This window comes from Gadus macrocephalus, chromosome 7 (genome assembly GCF_031168955.1).
Source record: "Gadus macrocephalus chromosome 7, ASM3116895v1".
Taxonomy (NCBI): domain Eukaryota; kingdom Metazoa; phylum Chordata; class Actinopteri; order Gadiformes; family Gadidae; genus Gadus; species Gadus macrocephalus.
Window position 1 is genome coordinate 7,981,997 of NC_082388.1, and position 19,815 is coordinate 8,001,811.

The window sequence follows — 19,815 nt, forward strand, 5'->3', positions numbered from 1 at the left end:
AAAATAATTATTTGATTGAGGCTGATATAATATTTTATTGCATGGGTGTTAGCTGTATCAGAGTACTTGGAAGATTATCCTAGATTCTAAATATTTGGCCTAAACTGGTCAAGAGATCCTATTCATCTAGAAATAACTCTGCTTGATTGTACAGTCCAACACCGGAACTTTCTAACCAATAGTTTACATCTAACATCTTAAATAAATATGGACAGAAAATGTTATGTTTGCCGTTATCTATGTTTGCCGAAAAGTCTGTCTGGGAAAAAAATGGTCTTTACCGTTTCCCCTTAATTTTTTAAGTGCATCACATTGGCCCAAAAGTAGACAATGACTTCAACGTCTTCAAGTAGAATAAGATATCTATTGAAGGAATAATACAGGCTAAAACACTTGGACATTGTTATAAAACACCTAACATATTATATTCCAGGGTTTATTTTTCGGCCAATGGCAGCTTTCGATGCTGGATTTCAACTTTTGCTTTTGGGGAAAAACTCCAGGTCAAAGAACTCCCAAAAGAAAGCTTTCAGGGAGATATATGCTAGGTTTATGCTGAGAGAAACAAATGAATATCCCTTGAATCGCAGCCCAACCGTTCGGTGACCACATGCTGACCACTCGGCCAGGCCAACAGTGACCAGCTGGCCTCTTCAAACAAGGCCCTGCATCCATATAAAAATGGAATATGTAGTCCTTCTGAGCCAGTCGCCCTGAGTTGGTATATGAGAATGAAACTAATATCGAATGCTTATGGTTATAATAGCATTCTCTTAAATCTAGTTTAGGCAAAATTAAAAAAATAGTGTGAGAGGATCTAGGGCGTTGTGAATCGCCAATATAAATATCTGAACAATGTCAAAGTGTTTTAGGCTGTAGTTTATCTTTAAGGTTTATTAAATCTACAAATAAACGTTTTCTGGTTCTACGGATAAATGAATTTACACATTTACAATGCATTCTCAACTATGTACTTTGTGATATCTGTAATTGGCATAATTTCCAAAATTTAACTAGCCACTACGATTGATAAACAAAATGGTAACAATTGCTTCCTTTCTGTTTCATCTCTCTGGTCTGATGTGTAAAATGGAATGTGATTTGCAAACATAATTTTATGATTAATCTAAAATAGGCAGTGCTTCACGAGTTGATGAAAGCGAATAAAACAATCCTATAGAGATGTTCTTGCTTTCCATTTGGTTTTTGTGCTATAACATGTTTACCATGTTATGTCAGAATAATCTTGTGATTAATGAATAATTCATTCACTTTGTTAACGGTTGGCAGTCCTCTGGGATGAGGTGTGGATGAGTCAGATCTCCTGGAACCTGGAACAAATAGTTCAAACATGAACAACCATCATTCATATCTCCAGGTGGATCCACATGTTTCCCTCATGAACTCACTTTTCCTGACAATTGTGTGGCAACCACATATGAATGATTATTAAGACTCTATCCACGACCCGTCATTATACAAATAACATAACAGTTAATGATGAATCGATCACGATTAGTGACCAAAAAAGGAGGTGTTTGCCAACTATTGTTTGAAAAAGAGGGTGACTTATTACACACACACACAGACACACACCCACACTGTGCCTGTACTAACCATAGTTACCGACGGTAGGTAGGCTTTAGACGACTAATAGCCCAACTAGCATGCAATAATCTGTGACTGATGTAACGGCCATTACTTTGTATTCAGACCGAGCAGACAGACTACCGCTTGTGTGCGCATCCACATTATCCACACTTTATTTAATTTTATTTTCTAAGAAATTCATTCTTTCTAATCAACGTGTTATGCACATTGATTGATTTTCAAGATGCTCAGAATATTTTGAAAGGTGAAATGATTCACCTTTCAAATTCATCATGTGACTTTTCACATGACGCTGAATTGAGTAATTTCGGCATTAAGTTCAATAATTATAAAGCAACTTATTTATTCATATTCAGTCTATTCGCCATTTTTTGCTTCTTTTGTTTGGATTAAAAATACTCACCCTCTTATAGGTTAAGTTCGGCTACACCAACCGCGCACCTCCTTGTACATGAGCCTTGACAGGAACTGAATGAAAAACACGCCAAAAGATTACTGTAAAATCTTTCAACTCCCTCATTGCAATTGACTCAATAAGATGTTTTATACACATGTCTGACTGCATCTGATTGTGTCAACTATTGTAGACCAGAGCCAGATCTCCTTTTGCCAACTGTACATACAATTTCAAACTTTATCATTCATGTCTCAAATCTAATATCATTATCTGTTGATAACTCTTGTTTTAACAAGTACAACATTTGTGTAATTATAAAACATTTCAAACCAACCATTTTACAAGAACCATTCAATTTGTATCCTTGAAGGCACCAACTGAGGTACAACGATTGGACCATTCTTCTGTTCCTCTCGAGCACTGTTTAGATTTCCTGAGGCCATCTCTGTACTGTCACAGCCCTCTGGTTAAGCTCATACAAGTCTCTTTAAACATGAGTCTCTTTGAGTAAAGAGACACATCTCCCCTTTATCAAAGAGCAAAGGTAAGAGGGGGCATCTTTTTGTTTCACCCTTACTTTTTATCGCATGAAAATGTAACAATTAAAAGCCTATGCATACTCCCCCTCCTATAGGAAGTTGTATATATTGCATACATATAACCACCACTCACCAAGCAGGCCAGGACATCAGCAGAAATGAGCATATAGAACACGTTGTTCCACCCCGTGGGAGAGATCAGACCGGCTAGAAGAGGACCGATCGCTGCGCCTAAAGGATACACAAAGTGTTATTCATTACAACTCATGTATGATGTATATAATGTTCGTCTTTAACAAGGGTGGGCATTTCATAAACCATTACTGGCTTTTGTCTTTCAGTTACGCACGATCCATCTTTCATCAAGGCCTGCCTCCCAGATACCGGACAAGGTCACTCTACTGATGAAGCCGTCTGGCCCCGGGGCCCCTTGTTTTCCAAAGGGCCCTTTTGTGACAATGAGTTATTATTGTTTCTTGGTCGGTTCGTCAGTTTATGTCCCATGATGACCCTCCCTGTCTCGACTGATGCGACGCCGTCAGGTCATCATGTGACACTCAGCAACTGTTGGAGGCTGAGTTTGATTTGTAGGGGTGGGGATCTCTTGGCACCTCCCTATACGATTCGATTCCGATTATGAGGTCAACGATTCGATTCTAAAACGATTATCGATGCATCTCGATGCAACAAATTGTTTTATTTACATTTCCATGCGTGATTTTCAAAAATATATGTATAGATCTGAGTTTGCTACTCAGAGTTTGCTAATCACTTCCTGCTTTTGTGATGATCATTAAAGACATCAACAGATGAATTAACTTATCGAATATTTTATTTGAGAAGAAGCTTTTGTCACAAATATGACTTTCTATGAACAATGCAATAATCAATGCAGCTTGCATTACAACACAATATGGAAAAAATAGGTTTCAGTTTTATTTTCTCTCTAATCTTTCTATTCTATGTCATCAAAGAAATATGTCTGGAATTAGAAGGAGTTCTTGTGTCTGGCTGTGAGTTTGCGTGCATGCTGAATCGCAATCCTGTCAAGACAAATCTGATAGCCAATACACATTGAAGATAAATTAAATAATTTAAAAATTACAAAAAAATATTATTCTTTTATTTTAATTCCGATTATTAATTTATCTGCATCGAGATGGAATCGTTCTAGAGAGAAACGCGATGCAGCGCAGAATCGATTATTTTTCCCACCCCTATTGATTTGTGCTTAAAATCACTCAATTTTTTTATAGTTAGTCACCTTCAAAACTTATTGGTTCTAGGTATTTCTGGACAATGGTGAAAGCTTCATTAATTGAAAAAATGTCGCTCAATAGTTTGCCGTCCTTCTTGGACATCCTATATTGTTCATCTTTGTTCATTGGGAGCATTTTTCTTTTTCCTTGTATTTATTAGCAGGCTACACTGTGTCGGGTTGCTATCAGGCCACGATGCTAAAGTAGCTGCCGCTTATCGCCATCCGGCCTAAACTCCCCCTACCATGAGGGGACTGTCGGCGGTGGAAACGCGAGCAGGTAATGGTCTCTTCTCTGGCAGATTGACCACTCCATGCATTCTTCAGTATAACCACTCAATCATAACACTAAGATCAATTGCAATTGGAATAGCAATATTTGCCACGTCCCACCTTGTGTGTAACACCTCAGGTTTTGAGTAATAGGTTATTCCATTATTTATTTTTTTATTTTTCCTTATTGAAGTGTTTCAAAACACGTCTGTTGTGTTTTGGCGGGAACCAAATCAATCCAATCAGGTTGTTTACTCTGCCGGTCATGGGTGCATGGCCGTCCCCCCAGGCGCTCCAGCTGCTCAATCACCCCACACCACATCTCTCCCTCCTCGTAATTTCATATTTCTATCATGTCGTCGCTGACTGTTTTGTTTACTTTGTTCACGGTTTAATGTTTGATGTTGACATCCCTTGTCCTCAAATTAACACCCGATGTTGTCACGTTTAAGTAGATCAACACATCCGCACGTACCTATAGAGCCGGTTCCATCAATAATGGCAGTGACTGTCGACAACGCCCTTGAATTCCCTTGAAGGCTTTCATGTGTTCCCTGTGAGAACAGAGACATTTGAGGTCAACAGCAAGGAAAAGCCTTCACACAGCATTCGGAGAAGCTTAAGGGATCCCTGGCGCTGAGTCCAGAACAGAAACATGTTAAAGAGCAGCAGTTAAGTTATTAAACTATGTTATTAAAAAAGGGAAACTGATATTGCACTACATACCAGATCGGCAGACACAGCGGTGGTGATCAGTGCGTATGGTCCGTTGACCAGGCCTCCACAAACCAACAGCATTACTGCAATGGAGAGGGTATTTAAATACTATATACAGATGGATACTTTGTTTGAAGACAGAGTCTTTCTTTTCACCCCAAATGATACACATTTGTCACGTTGTAGTTTGATGTTCCTTTTAGCTTAAAACTTACTCCTCACCAATACTGCAACTCAATCAATTTCTTCACAATTAGATTACAACTGGCCCTAGCAAAGACTGGGGGTTAACCCTTTATGACATGATCACTACATTAATCTAACCCGTTCTGCATTGTCTGCTGCTCACATTTATTTGACTAATACATGATTGTGTGTAAAGTGAGAGACAGATATGGTGAATGTGCCTTTGTTCCAGCCAGCCATATCCCCAGATACTGATCACCTTCCCTTAATTAGCTAATTAATCACGTTATCTTTACTTCTTTAGTTCCCCTCAGGCAGTATTGTTTTCACCTTCGGGTTGACATCTCCCATTTCCTCTATCACAACTCTTTGATGCCTAATGGGGCCAACAAGCTTGGGCTCAGAGCTTTGACGGTTGTTACTGAGCACAGTACTAGAAGCATTTGACACCAATTGAGATCAAAGATTCTTCATTCATATTTGTTTTATTTCGTTTAATATTACTATCTGTGAAAAAGAGTTTTCTCGACGCCCATGGTTGTTGTTAAAAAGCATATTTTTACTTTAAACAAATAGCACAGCCGTCGAGTCACTTGCACAACTCAAGCCCCTCCGGTCTAAAACTCTGGCCCTCTTAAGGAGCACCAGAATGGGTGTGGCTCAATTAGCCTATGAGCCACAGCTGCAGACGATCACGGCTAACAGCCAGACAGGAACATGTGTATCTTTTAAAACATGGTTTAAAACAGTGAAGATGCCATTCACATCTTCACACTACCCAACAGGGTTCATATCCTTCAAGTCAAGCTTGGATTATGGTACATACCAACTGTAGTTGCAATGCTGGTCTGTCCAACGTAGTTATACAGGAAGAGCTGCAACATAAAGAAGTACAACTTTAGTCCTTTTGAACTATTTTTGGTTATTTTTGATGGAAAACATTTTTGAGAGAAAAATACCGACATCTTGGTAGAAGGATCGGACAATTAGTTGTGATATTTGTGCTTATATTTATGAATAACCATAAATGTTGTATCTATATGAAGATAAAAACACATTATATAGTAAATCATCAAATAATATCATAGTAATATTTACAAAGTTGTCTTAAGTTAATCAAAACCAACGTCTAATAAATTGCCTTGCCTTATCCTCATCACATATAACTCGCAGTGCAGGGAGAAAGTCCCAATCCCAATGCTTGAATGGAATCTACGTCTGGTTGTCTTCTGGTCACACTGTTACGACCAGCCGCCGTACGTACCATGGGGGCAGCGAGGAGCAACATGGCACAGCAAGTGGTCGCCCGGCCGCCAGAGTAGTCGGACACGACGCCCGCCGCAATACCGCCTGGACACATGCATGATCAATTGTCTTCTATTCTGAATTATACAAAGCAATATTATAGTCGAGTCAGCCACGCAGCCGGTGATCAATAGAATGGTAACCATGATTCTCTTTGGTCAAGTATTCACTGAAAGTATTTCCTACCGAGTATTCCACCAACGTCGAACAGTGTGGACATATCTCCTGCTGCTTTGGCATCAAAATGAGCTAAAAAAAGAAATCAATGAATTCGAATACATTATATAATACAGGCATTCATTGCTATACAGCTTAATCCATTTTTAACCATGTTCCATGAGTTGAAATATCTCTGGGAGAGGTGAGAAGGCATAATATAATTAATGGACAGATGTAATACAAATGTGTTGTATCAGTGTAATCAAGGTTGCATATTCAATTGCACAAATTCGTTTTTCATTACTCACCTACATTTGAGATGTAGAGTGGAAGCCAGTAAAGGAAAGTGTAGCTCACTAACTTTGCAAACAGCAGACAGAGAGAGAACTCCACTACACCCTTTATGGATCACAGTGAAACAAAAGAGATTCAACGTTTTGGAAAAGAGGGATTAGGACAGGTTTTGGATCAAGCTGGTCCTTGACTAAACAAGTGAGCCAGCCGCTGAACACTGGACTGAAGCACAACACACAACAGGGCCCACCAGATCAAGTTAACCAAAAGAGATAGAGGTATAGACATAGAGATTTCCAATTGCCTCCATTAATTAGGCTTATTAAATGTTTATGACTGATCCAATGGATTTTGGTTCTGATAAGTGAATAACACCAATCTCACAAATGGTATTATGTATAGCATTTACAAGTCACTCATCAAAATCTCATCACATTACTACAGCGGTTAATAAATCAAATGCTCGGATAAGAAAAATACCTAATCTATCTGTTGGCTGTAGGCCTGTAACAAGCCTGTCCAAATCCTTTCATTCGGCCCAGAATCAAATGATTGGATGGCTTCCCTTTGTGGCTCCCTACCTACCTGGCTGACGGGGTCCTTTTCTGAAGGTTTCTTTAGATTCGACATAATTCATGTTCCAAGTGTAAATTCCACTCACAGGGATGCTGAGTGCTCCACAGAAGCTGATGGCCTGCGTGTGTTCCTCCTCGGACCGCTCCGTGGCGTGGGAGGAGGTGCTGGAGGTCACCTCAGTTATAGTTGTGCTATGCAGAAGAGGCTCCCGCTCGGTTCCCTCCTGCTGTCACAAAGCAAAATTACAAGAAGTTAGGGTACTCAGAAAATAGTGACTAAAACACAGGCGTTAACCCAAAAACAAACATTGGAAAAAACTGAAATAAATTAGCAGCACATAGTGTCGGATGAGGCTATTCATACTGAGCATGTTCCCTTAATCAGTTCCCCTAATAATATGATGGTCAGTCTAGGATCAATGAGCAGTCACGTTTTCACCTGGAAGGTGGTTTTGTGGCTAAACGTTCACTTGGTGGGGGATCTGAATGCAAAATTCCCCATTCAGAGTAAAGGTGTTAACAAATTCTCTGAGTACAAACTAGTTGTTAATTGTTACACATATCTCTGTTTTTTTTATATAATTTCATTATAATTCAGACATTTCTGTTCAAAAACTGAAAACGAGTTGTCAATGGTAAAAAAAAGGCTGTGGATTTCCAAACGCTTACGTGGTGCTGAGGAGGTACGCAGTTCACATCTTCAGGTTCTGTTGGACGGATAACGGTTACGCTTAATGGACTTGAACAGCAGTTTGGATTCAGAGGGCAGCTTTTTGTCATCAAAATCAAGTGAATACATCAACATTTCTGAAACGTATGTTTTATAAGGTACACAAATTGTTTGTGTTCTATAGCCATTTTGTTTCATGAGTTAAATTGTTAGTCCACAAAAAGCTTTTTCAAAATATGGCACGCAACATGCTTCAATATAATGAGTCGGACTCTTTCTACTGGGTTGTGCTTTTCTGCAAAGTGAAAAAAAGCTTTGATCAAACTGACTCTCGACCAGAAAGAAGAAGCAGAGGACGCCGGTGAACGTGATGATGAGCCCGGGCACGATGAAGGAGAGGCCCCAGGCCGTTGAGACGAAGGCCCCGGCGATCAGCGACCCCAAGATGTTCCCCACCGACGTGTGCGAGTTCCACACCCCCATGATGAACCCTCGTCTGCTCCCCAGAACACAAGACAAGAAGAAAACATGGTCTGTTTTTTGTTGAACTTACGGCTGGGAGCTGTTTGGACACAGACAAATGGTCAGACGATTTTTCAATTCATGTTTTTTTTTTTGTTGTTGTTTAAAAAATAACACTATAACAGTAATATGCCAATCCAGGAATGTGTATACAGCAAATTCTTTGTTTGTGACAGTTTGTCTGTCAGCTGCAAATACTGCAGATAATGTTGAGTCAGCAGCATAGGCAAGCCTTAGACGCGTGAAGCTGTGTTACTCACTTCCCCTTTCCAAACCAGTTTCCAACACAGGTCACGACTGAAGGCCAACCTGTTGTCTGCACCAGTCCATTCATAGCCTAAAGAAACCAATACATGCTGAAATAAGATTCCTGGAAAAACATGCCAGCAGTCAGGTGACTGTAAGATATGTCATGTGATATGAACCAGTGATGCTTAAAGCTTGAATGCTTTTGCCCTTTACCACTTGCATATTTACAATATATACAATTACATATTTACAACTTGTATGCATTCTTCAAACAATGAAACAATTAGCCAAATATTTAATCATTCAATATATGGAAATGGAAGCTTTGCCCTCAGAATTTCTGAATCCGTCTAGCAATTGTTAAATCAAAAGGACATTACTGATCCACGGGTTAAAAACGCTCTGTTCAACATGAACACCAAAGGAACATGATGTGGTTGCCAATGGCTGAATTGTGTTACACAGTTGTTACCTGGATGACTGCGTAGTACCATATGGAGTGTATGTTCCAGTAGTACCCCAGCCCAAACAGGGAGGTGAACAGGCCACTGAGCAGCATGCCACACGACAGGTAGTAGCGCAGTGGGAGACGCTCTCCAAATATCCCACTGAAAACACCACACGGTCCGCTGGTTAACGCAAGCCTACCACGATGTCAACGCCGTGCTGGGTTGTTGTTTAACGCACACACAGACCTGAAGAACATGCCAATAGCATACGCCACGAGGAAGGAGTTATCCAGCATCCCATACAGTGTCTGGTAGTTGTCCTGATCTACAAAAAGAAAACACAAATCACAAAGTTGCACACAAAACTCCTCAGCTGAAAGGTTGGATAGGGTATAGGGGTAACTGATGTTTCCATTTTGATATGGATGTCTGAGATTTTAAATTCAAAGGGGTTGCGTTACGTGGACTTACCAAAGGGTGCCCAGTCGCACCACGTTTCATTGTCCGTTGTGTTGAGGTCCGCCGGGCGAATAACCATCGAACAATTTCTGTGCAGCTCATTCTAAACACCGGATGAAATAACAGACACCAACGCAGGATGATCACTCGTTTGTAGAACAACCCTTCACCGCTGCTCACAGAGGCCCACTGTGTACAACCCGTCCGAGCCATACTATAGTATAGAATTACCATGCAGTATACAGGCCTAAACAACGGCCTAAACAACGGTTTGAATCACCTTCACGATGCTGATTGGCTTTCGTGACAGGTGGTATGCTGTGTAGGAGAGGAAGGTGAGGAAGAGGGTGAAGCTCCGATACCTGCAACACAGACCCTCCTTCAAGAACAATACCTTCATACAGTTCTGGTGTCAATTACATACATGGCCTTTTTGTATGGCTGTTGATCAGCAAATAGGCTTATAGCAACATATTAAATCTAAATAACACTATGGCATGGGCACACACAGGCACACACACAGGCACACACACACACACACACACACACACACACACACACACACACACACACACACACACACACACACACACACACACACACACACACACACACACACACACAGTACAAAGTACATCAACAGTGGACATCTCTGATCATGGGAACTTACCAGCTGTCTCGAGAAAAGGACGAACAGAACCGAACTCCAGGAGCCAGAGGCGACCTCATCTTAAAGGTTGATGTTCACAGAACTCAACTTCAGACACCACGGTTGTTATAACATGACCATAACGTGTTATAACATGGCTGTAACAGAGAACAGGGGCAGCCAGTCGCTCCACCGCGTCTTATTCTCCTCGCGTCTAACTGGCATTCATCAGAGAGCGACGTTAGTGCTGTAGAAGAATAGGGAAACAGGACTCGGACTTCTCAAAGTCGACCTAAAGCCGGCTCTCCTCCGGTAGTCCTACGACTTCCTAGTTTAGGGAGCGGATCCACACTCACTCCACATTCCTCTTTCAGATCACTTCTTATAAATAGTCCCTCGGCTGTTCCATGAATAGGCCATCCGGACGGCTTTTTCGTCACATGAAAATGAGTTGTGTGGCAAATAAAACGCTACCCCGGCCCTTGTTGTGTTTTTTCTAATTCGCTTCTCCATGAACGTCGAGGACACGTGACGCGCCACTCAGTGACGTCACGCGTCGGGATCAGACTGGGAGAGTCAAAACAGTCTGGATGAGGGGTTTGATACGAAACATTGAAACAGTTTTAAATTACTTTATTTAAAGTGTTGATAAATGGATTATTATATAATATAACAATATTATTATATAATATTATAATAATCTATTTATCAACACTTCAAATAATGTAATTAAATCCTGGTCTGCAGAGGAAAACCCTGTGCAGAATATATTAATATATCAGGCAAATTATTATAGGACCAAAATATTTTGGATTGCTAATGGAATTGTGCATTAATATTTAAGAGTTGGTTATTATTTAGTTTGTTCCATATAGTCTGGTGTACAAACTTTTTTATTTTTCCCCAAAGCATCGAGGGAGCTCCTTTGTGATTAAATTTGAATTTCAACCAAATTCCCTCCAAACGTGTGCACTAAAGCACCAAGATCAAGATCTCCGTAACATGAAGAAAGCTCCATTACACCCATGAATATTCACCTGTGTACTCCCACCGACCTGAGGTAACCCCCCCTCGCCCTGGTACTGCCACCAGGTAACTACCCACCCCACCCCTCTCACACACACACACACACACACACACACAAAGACACACACACACACACAAAGACACACACACACACACACACACACAAAGACACACACACACACACACACACACACACACACACACACACACACACACACACACACACACACACACACACACACACACACACACACACACACACACACCATTTTTTTTTTATTTCTCTGCACTTGTTATAACCGTCCTGTACCATCACTGGTGACACACAAATTCCTTCTCCTCTATTTGATCTCGCCGGCTTCGGTCTTCATCAGTGATGAAGACCAGCGTCTGGATCTGTGCTTTGCTGCTTCTCCTTTAGTGACCCTAGGATAGGTTCCATGCCAGTCACAGTCACATGCCAAGACGCTTCTTCAATTTGAGCACGGAAAAATTTGTATGAATATGAGTATCAGCAAGATTAGCAGAAGTTACATTATGACCAGGACCAAACAATCTCCGCTTAATCTGGGAGATAAGTCACAGGAGAACATGGGGACAATAGACTGCTGTTGTCCTGTGCATTGCATACATTTTTTAATACACACTCGCGCAAACATATTTACAAATTATAAATTAAAACGAAAAAAAAATCCCCTTGCAGATAAACACACTTGACAAAGATTATGGTTGTTGACAAAATGACAAAATGAATGTCATCCTTTGGGAACAAGACAAAGCGATTCACTACGTGATAGCCTGTAAAAGGGTAAAAGTTATTATAGAGCTAAACTTAATTAAGGTTTATTTTAATATATATCCTAGTTTTAATTACACTTCCATGGGACACTTTTTAAAGAATGACTGCCACATTGTGGCCTGTATTCGTCACTGTTCACAAATGCTCATTCCTCATAATAATAAACAGATTAAATGATTCCACATTTATAATATGTAGCCTTTATTTAACTATAGTAATTAGTGTCAATGAACTAAAGATACAATAACGGCTGGTTATTGATTTAGTAATGACTTTAATAATAGGGGTAGAAGAAGAAGAAGAAGAAGAAGAAGAAGAAGAAGAAGAAGAAGAAGAAGAAGAAGAAGAAGAAGAAGAAGAAGAAGAAGAAGAAGAAGAAGAAGAAGAAGAAGAAGAAGAAGAAGAAGAAGAAGAAGAAGAAGAAGAAGAAGAAGAAGAAGAAGAAGAAGAAGAAGAAGAAGAAGACTAGCAGTACCCCTCCAGACCGGTCATGGCAGTATCTACCCGGTTGTGTTACTTTGCACCAACAATCGAATAGAGGAAGACGAATAAGCAGGAAGTAGGAAGCAGAAGGCAGTATCTGTGCATCATATTATATATATTATATATATCAGCTGTAACAAACCAAAGTGGTCAAAGTGACGATGGCCACTTTCTTTGGAGAGGTTCTGTCGGTGAGCTCGCGGGCTGTGGATGAAGATGAGGATGATGAAAACGACGAAGATGAAGAGATCCTCAAAGAGCTAGACGAAACGAGGTGAGCGTTATTTGACTTGAATCTTGATCAGGCTTTGCTATGATAATGCCCAGAGTAATGGATATGAGGATGTTTTGCAACGTGAGGCTGAAGCTCGGTTTAAAGTGGTTTCCGTTCTTTAGTCACACACTGGACAGCTTTCTTACCCCCCTCGTGGACTCTCCAGTAATTTTTCTTCCAAATCCACCTCATGACATCGCCTAGATTTGTGATGGATAGAAAGGAAACATTTGCTATAGTCGTGTGGTAAGGTTGATATACTGATCTATCCAGCATACATCTAGGTGGACATTTTTATTTTCCGTAGGACTCAAGACTATAACCTTTTAATGCAGTGGCAGTGGCACCCGTTCTTTTGACAAATTGTCGCGGTATTGGCAGTCGTAGTAGCAGTAATAAATCCATTTGTCACGTGCCGTCTGTCATTTGAAAAGATGTGTGTAAACATTTTTTATTGCATTCACTTGAAACATTCACATAATTTCAACTTTTCTCGATTATTTTGATTTGAACTTTTAAAGCTAGAGAACTACTAAGCAAACCGATGAATTTATAATATAATAGTTGCAGATTATTTTTTTCAAACAGGCAATTTCCCTACCCTAAATGTAACATTATTTTCCCAACTGCATGATACATTTATGCTTCATTCACACATTTTCATCTAAATACTAAACTATGTTTAACCCCCCTTTTCAACAGGGAGGTGCATTTGGAGTGGTATCAGTCAAACAGTAATTTGATGACGGATACAAACTTAATCATAGCAGTTGGCAGGAATGCTGCAAGTAAGTATTTTTGTATTAAGGAAACCATTATTTATTTTAAACGGGTGGCAATTCTGAAATCGTAAAATCATTTGTTTGTGAAACAATGTATCCACTATAGTAATTGGAGCGCTCAATTAATAATCTTCATTATATAACATGAACATAGGAAATGAAGCGAACATAAATCACAGGTTATCCCTAATCCTCTGTCTACACTGCCCAGAATAGCCCATTTTGCTGCTACTGCATGTACATTTCATTTATTTTTGATTAAAGGTGTGTATGTGTTTCAATTGTATTTTTGGGTTTAGTTTACCGTCTGGCATCTTCATAGCATTCTGTGTCCATATACAACACTGTTTTATATCGTTTCTGTGACTAGGTTTTCTGTCTGTGTATGTGCTCACCTCGGCAAGCTGGGAGGCAGTGGGGCATGCTTCAGTTTCCAATGCGGGGAGTCAAACTATCTGTGGACAAACGAGCACTGAACCAGCATGCGTCTTCTACAGAAAGAAAGACAACCGTGCAGTAAGTCCTGTGTCAGTATTGAATCAGTATAGACGTTGCATGCATTTTTGGATTGTATTATTACCATCCAATTTGTGTTCAATTCATCTTGTATGTTATTGAATTGGGTGTCCAGAATTCTAAGAATTATTTGACTAAGCCCCAACCAGTATAATGATAGAATATTCACTCGGTGGTCAGGCGCCAACTACTCAATGCACGCAGACACGGTCGAAAGGTTATCAGCACAAACATCAGTATGGGACCAAGCAGTGACTGTTGGTGCCAGTGTCCCTGAACCTGCTGATCTCCTGGGACACCCATAAATCTCCACAGATTACTGAAAACATCCAGTGAGTCTAATTTATGTTGGCTCATGATGTAGTTTGATAATAAGGAAGGGAGTGGCAAGGCGAGACACACCCCACCTTGAAGTGGATCGGCCACAGCTCCAGAAGACCACACTGGGTTCAACAGCTGAGATCAGAGACGAAAGAATTTAGATTCATCGGCTTGGTTTTAGTGTAATTTGGTCAATGCCAAAGACATTCATGTGCTGTGAAAAGCTCTCTGAGAGTATTTGTTCTGGCTGACTGTGGCCTCTATATGAGATGATTTAGATTTAGTGCCGCGTCTCATAAATCAGGGCATCTCTAACCTGATTGGTGAGTCGATCACTTCCCAGTGGCAGAGAATGTAGGGAGGGAGGGAGGGAGCAGAGACTTTTCAACTCTCAAACCATACCTACATCGCCTTTTTAATTGTAGGCAATTTAATATAGGATCACACTGAATCTCCCGAAATTTGCAGACTTACTTCAACTGCTGTTGGTCTGTCTGAACTATATTTCTGCTGTGACAAAGTCGGCCAGAACTTTGCAGTCACTAGCTTGCATCCTACCTAGGTTTCACTCTGGAGCAAACCAGGAATAATATAAATGTTGGTTGTATCATGCATAATGGCTGCCTCATCGTTGGCTGAAATGAGTCAAACTAGGGAGCGAAACCCTCCAGGGTCCAGAACAAATGGTTGCAAGTAACCAGGTATGAAAGTGCCTTAGGGAATGTTTCCCATGCCTTGTTGAGCTCATACCACAAACTATCCGGCTGTTTGGGGTGCATCAGTGGAAGTCGCATCAGTGGAAGTAATTTACTTATTCTTTCACTGGATGTAACAATGATGTAATTACGTTGCATTAAAATGTGATTTTACTTTCAAGGTGATCCTATGCCAGATCAGCGGCTACATAGAAGAAGACCAGCAGTTTCAGTGGACTGAAAAGGTAGAGAAATAATGCACAACAGTGGGCTACCCCAGCACAAAGTGGTGGAAGTGAACCACCTTCCACCTCTACTCTACCACTACTGACCTGACTTCTTCCTCATAGGTGTTGGGTGGTTTCAAGCAGAAGGGACTGAGCGTGACCGTGCTGTCGGACAGCCCTGTGGCCGAGTACAAAAACATGGACCATGCTAGTAGCAGCTCCTCCCCCTTCCTGCTTTGTCTCCAGACCAAGTCCTCTACAACAAACCCTCAATGTCCTCTTCTTGAGCAGCCGAATATATTCACTGGAATCCAAGCGGCAGGTAAGCCCCTTAAATTTCATTTATTGCATCATATTGACAGTTACTATCCCCGTTTTTCATCTCAGGCCATTGTAAAAGTTGCAATTAGTGGTGGAATTGTAATTTAAACAACGTATTTCCGCCAGTGTATGACTTTGCATCACAGCAATAGTATTGGCATTGAAACATTGTGCCTCAGGTAAATGCTCAGCTTTTTTTATCATTATTATACAATCACCAGCTGCAGTGGTATTTTTGCACTGATATATTTTCATGAAAGCGTCTTGTTTATGTTCAAAATACCTTGGATCCGGTTAGTCAAAATTTGAATACCTAAAATGCAGATGTTCAAGTCAATCGTCTCAGTTGAGTGAGTTGGATGGGGAGCGGATCACTGTCTATGAACATTTTCAAGCCTCCATTTTTGTTCTCCAGGGGTTGGGTCTGGGCTTTAGCTGGGCCACTCAAGAACTTTCATAGACTTGTCCCAAAGACACTCAAGCAGGGTGTCCGCGCATCCTTAAAAAGTCTTAAATTCATGTTTCTAAATTTAAGGCCTTGAAAAGTCTTAAATTCGTTACAAATGTCATATGCTGGTCTTAAATTTGTCGGGGCAGGACTTTTTATTTTTTTATTTTTCTCGTGGGACTTTTCAGGTAGGACATGTAGAGAGGCTTCTTTCTTGCTAGCTGCATATATAAACGATTATCTGCGTGCTTGCTAGCTAGTCTGCGACAATGGGTAGGTGAATGAGTCTCATTGAGTGACACACATGCTATGCTTGGGTTATAATACAGCGGGATCCCCCCCACCATCGCGTGTTTTAGGTCTTAAATTTCATTCAAGGTGGTATTAAAAAGGTCTTAGAAAGTCTTACATTTGACTTGCTGAAACCTGCAGATACCCTGCACTCAAGCATCTTTTTGACTTTGTCCTTTTTTTGGATCCCAATGCGTGAAAATATGAAGGGTACCGCAATCAATTAATTAATTCAATGTTTTATTTGCGTCCTCACATGATTCAATTAAGTAGATTTTTTGCAATACCATACATCACTAGTGTTACCTTCATGCCTCTAATCCAAAATGTAATTGTGATCTTTAGACTCCGTTCGTGCTGGCAACAAGCACTTTATTGCTTCAAACACACGAATGAGAGACACTCAACATAAAGAAAAAGCTTTATTCCAGTTTCTTCATCGATGCAACAAAACTAACTTCTTATTATGTATATTATTATGATTATTATTTGTAAAACTAGGCTACTGAAATAATCTGACATAAGCTATGGTCCAATATTAATTTTCTGACCATTTTGTAACCACTACGAACAAATATTTTGCTACCAGTTCGGTATGAAACAATTGCATGACATCCTCACATCTGTCAGATTTATTGTATATACTTCTATGTGAGCATAATTAGGCCCCACAGTGTCTGTGTTTTTATTGTTATGAACGTTATCATTTTGTTATTGATAATGCTCATTCCGTTCTATGTCCTCAGTGCTCAGCCATTGCCAGGTAAACCAAATACCTGCGGTTGCCTACCAGTGCTACAGCGATGCCATCAGCCCTGACTCAATCACCATGGATACCTACAAACTTGCCTTCACTAGTGTTGGGGATATCAAGGTAAGTCCCTTTCTTGCAGCATGCATACGGTGCATTCAAACTACTTGTTGGTATACATTTCATTCTATGCAAGATGTTTGTTTGTGCTGTGCGCAATTGAAACACCATGTCAAGTAGTTGGCTAGAAGTGAGAGAACACTTCTCTACAATGCAAAGAATATTAATTGGAAGAATTATATGTGATTATCAACTATTGGTAAGATATTTTTATGAAATGATTACAAAACTCGGCTACGAATACGATAGTCCATATTAGATGGTGAATAGTGCAATTTAGCTTAAATAATTTATAAAACGACGTTGACCATATATATAAATATATATATATATTTTTTTTTTTATAACATTTTTCTATGAATGTTTTTTTTACATTTAATTGGCTTAAGTTTCCTGGCTAGTCAGATCCTCTTATAAATATGAATTTTAAAAGCATTTCATCCTGTCATTTATTCTCCAGGTTGGCCCGCTGCCCAGTGCTGACATAATCAACAAGTTTATCAAAACAAATCATATCCAGAGTAATCTTTACATCTGACTTGTTTTTTGTTTTAATGAAATGGACATGAAAGCAACTGTTGTAACTGACCAAACACAATTACTTAAAGTAAAAACTATTCTTGTTATTTTTACTGAACAGTTTTCTTCAGTTCCATATTCTTTTATTTTTATCTTTTATGTCATGGCCTCAATTTATAAATAAAACATTACAAATAAACTCGTTTTTAATCCTTCATTGAAATACTGTTAATGTGTTCTGGCTCATTAAGCATGGTTCATTGGGATGTTTAGCTATTTTATGTAATGTGTAATTGAGATAATTTATGTGTAATTTAGATAAAATGCACTTTATTAATCCAAGACAGTCAATTGGGAGCCCTCAATGATATATTCTTGAGCGGATTAAAAAGCAAGTGGGGAAATACATTGGTGCATTAACCCGTGAAGATATAGTGCCCTCGCCTTGGTTTTGGCAGGAGTTTTATCTTCCATGTTTTTTGCTGTACAGGGGAAACCTGCATGGAAACGGGACATTCAAACTACATAGAAAGGCACAAATCAAAACCCGTCAACCCATTCATAACAATTTGTGAATAACTTTTCATGGTAATTCCATTAAATCAAACAATACTGGTCAATGAATCAATTCTCATGAGTTTAAAGCCTCATTATGTAGCATTTCAAACTGCTCGTAGCTTGTAATTACCTTGACATATCTGTAGTCAATGCTGAGGGATGGAGATTTTAATCAATATCATCAGGGGTCCGAGCAGCAAAGCTGCGTGGTCCACTATTGATTCTGTAACGTTTTTCCCCTCAAATTCTGTAAAAGTCATACTGCAGCCTATACCATAAGTTGAAAACTCTTGAAATGTCCAGGTATGGTTACCAATAACCCCCACTATGCATAAACCAATTGTGGAACTGTACCCAAAGGCGGCGCTATTGTAAGAAATCATGAATTAGGCTTATTTCTCCTCACCAGATTAACCTGTCGCCACATAAAATCTTTAGACCAAGCCTAACAAAAATCATCTAACAGAATTTGTTTTGAGTTCCATTTAAGAAATATTGGCCAATAAAGTTGGAGCAGTTAGCCCAGTTTTCTTATGTGACCATTTTGTTATTGTATAAAAAGCATAAGACTATTATTAGGTGGTTACTAATACCACCCACTAACCATAAACCCATATTGTGGTACTGCACCCAATGGTGGCGCTATTTAAAAAAATTATGAACTAGCCTTATTTTCCTTACGAGATTGACCTGGACTCAAAATTCTTTCATCATATTAATCTCTAAAATCAGATGCATCTTTACACCCTGGTCTTATGCTCTAAATATTTTTACTTTTCCTTTGCTCTGCAGCCCAGTCACCTGGAAGCCGAGGCACAGGATGGAATTAAGGGGACCATCAAAATCTTTCCTTCATAATTATATGTCATATTTATATATCTTCCATTAGTGTGTTCTTGACGTTCCATTTTGCTCGGACCCCGTTAATCACCGCTTGCGGTTATATTTGTACTTCAAATTGATATGAATCTGTAAACCATACCAAAGAAAAAGGCATCAATGCTTCCCGTGCTTACATAGGAAGTGTGCAGGGTTGAATGGGCCTTCCCCATCCACCTTTATCATGAAGGACACGGAAAGAACTGAGGTCAGCACACGTCTGCGTCCAGTTAGTACCAAACGCAAATATTATGTTCAAATGTAAATTGAATGAAGAAGCCTTGAATTGAGAATTTACTTATTTCTGTTCCAGTGGTGAGATACCGGGGGTGAGTGAGTGCCACTTGCACCTGCCCCAATAACCCGGCTCTCTGCAGTCTAAGAGTCGATCATGAATGACTGTCAGAGAAAGTTTAAAATGTTGTGAAATCAGATGTCTTAAACATGCCCCAGCCAAGGTTTTCCCACAATGGTAATGTGGTTGATTATGCTA

The 19,815-nt window shown here is 39.8% G+C and overlaps 2 protein-coding genes across 2 annotated transcripts; one reads left to right on the forward strand and one right to left on the reverse strand.

The window, feature by feature from the left end:
• Positions 1-344: 344 nt before the first annotated feature.
• slc37a2 (solute carrier family 37 member 2) lies at positions 345-10,858 on the reverse strand. The gene is made up of 18 exons (XM_060056357.1): positions 10,334-10,858; positions 9,944-10,025; positions 9,676-9,766; positions 9,451-9,529; positions 9,228-9,363; positions 8,767-8,843; positions 8,314-8,480; positions 7,984-8,021; positions 7,401-7,538; positions 6,754-6,844; positions 6,473-6,535; positions 6,246-6,331; positions 5,808-5,856; positions 4,805-4,878; positions 4,554-4,632; positions 2,681-2,778; positions 2,015-2,079; positions 345-1,331 (listed from the first exon to the last, which is right to left on the reverse strand). Exons 1-17 carry the CDS (start codon positions 10,390-10,392, stop codon positions 2,026-2,028), a joined length of 1,461 nt encoding a protein of 486 aa, XP_059912340.1. The 5' UTR covers positions 10,393-10,858; the 3' UTR covers positions 345-1,331; positions 2,015-2,025.
• Positions 10,859-12,622: 1,764 nt separating this feature from the next.
• On the forward strand, positions 12,623-18,100 carry psmg1 (proteasome (prosome, macropain) assembly chaperone 1). The gene is made up of 7 exons (XM_060056358.1): positions 12,623-12,894; positions 13,597-13,682; positions 14,047-14,192; positions 15,391-15,453; positions 15,559-15,757; positions 17,242-17,369; positions 17,827-18,100. The coding sequence occupies exons 1-7, from the start codon at positions 12,782-12,784 to the stop codon at positions 17,902-17,904; spliced, it is 813 nt and encodes a 270-aa protein (XP_059912341.1). The 5' UTR covers positions 12,623-12,781; the 3' UTR covers positions 17,905-18,100.
• Positions 18,101-19,815: the final 1,715 nt, after the last annotated feature.

Excerpts from the sequence above, each read along its gene's own strand:
- slc37a2 (XM_060056357.1), bottom strand. The coding sequence starts at position 10,392 with ATGAGGTCGCCTCTGGCTCCTGGAGTTCGGTTCTGTTCGTCCTTTTCT. Across the intron at positions 6,845-7,400 it reads GTGGAGCACTCAGCATCCCT|GGTGTAGTGGAGTTCTCTCT; the intron begins GTGAGTGGAATT and ends TGATCCATAAAG. Across the intron at positions 4,879-5,807 it reads CAGCATTGCAACTACAGTTG|TAATGCTGTTGGTTTGTGGA; the intron begins GTATGTACCATA and ends TCTCCATTGCAG.
- psmg1 (XM_060056358.1), top strand. The coding sequence starts at position 12,782 with ATGGCCACTTTCTTTGGAGAGGTTCTGTCGGTGAGCTCGCGGGCTGTG. Across the intron at positions 12,895-13,596 it reads AAAGAGCTAGACGAAACGAG|GGAGGTGCATTTGGAGTGGT; the intron begins GTGAGCGTTATT and ends CCTTTTCAACAG. Across the intron at positions 15,454-15,558 it reads AGTTTCAGTGGACTGAAAAG|GTGTTGGGTGGTTTCAAGCA; the intron begins GTAGAGAAATAA and ends TCTTCCTCATAG.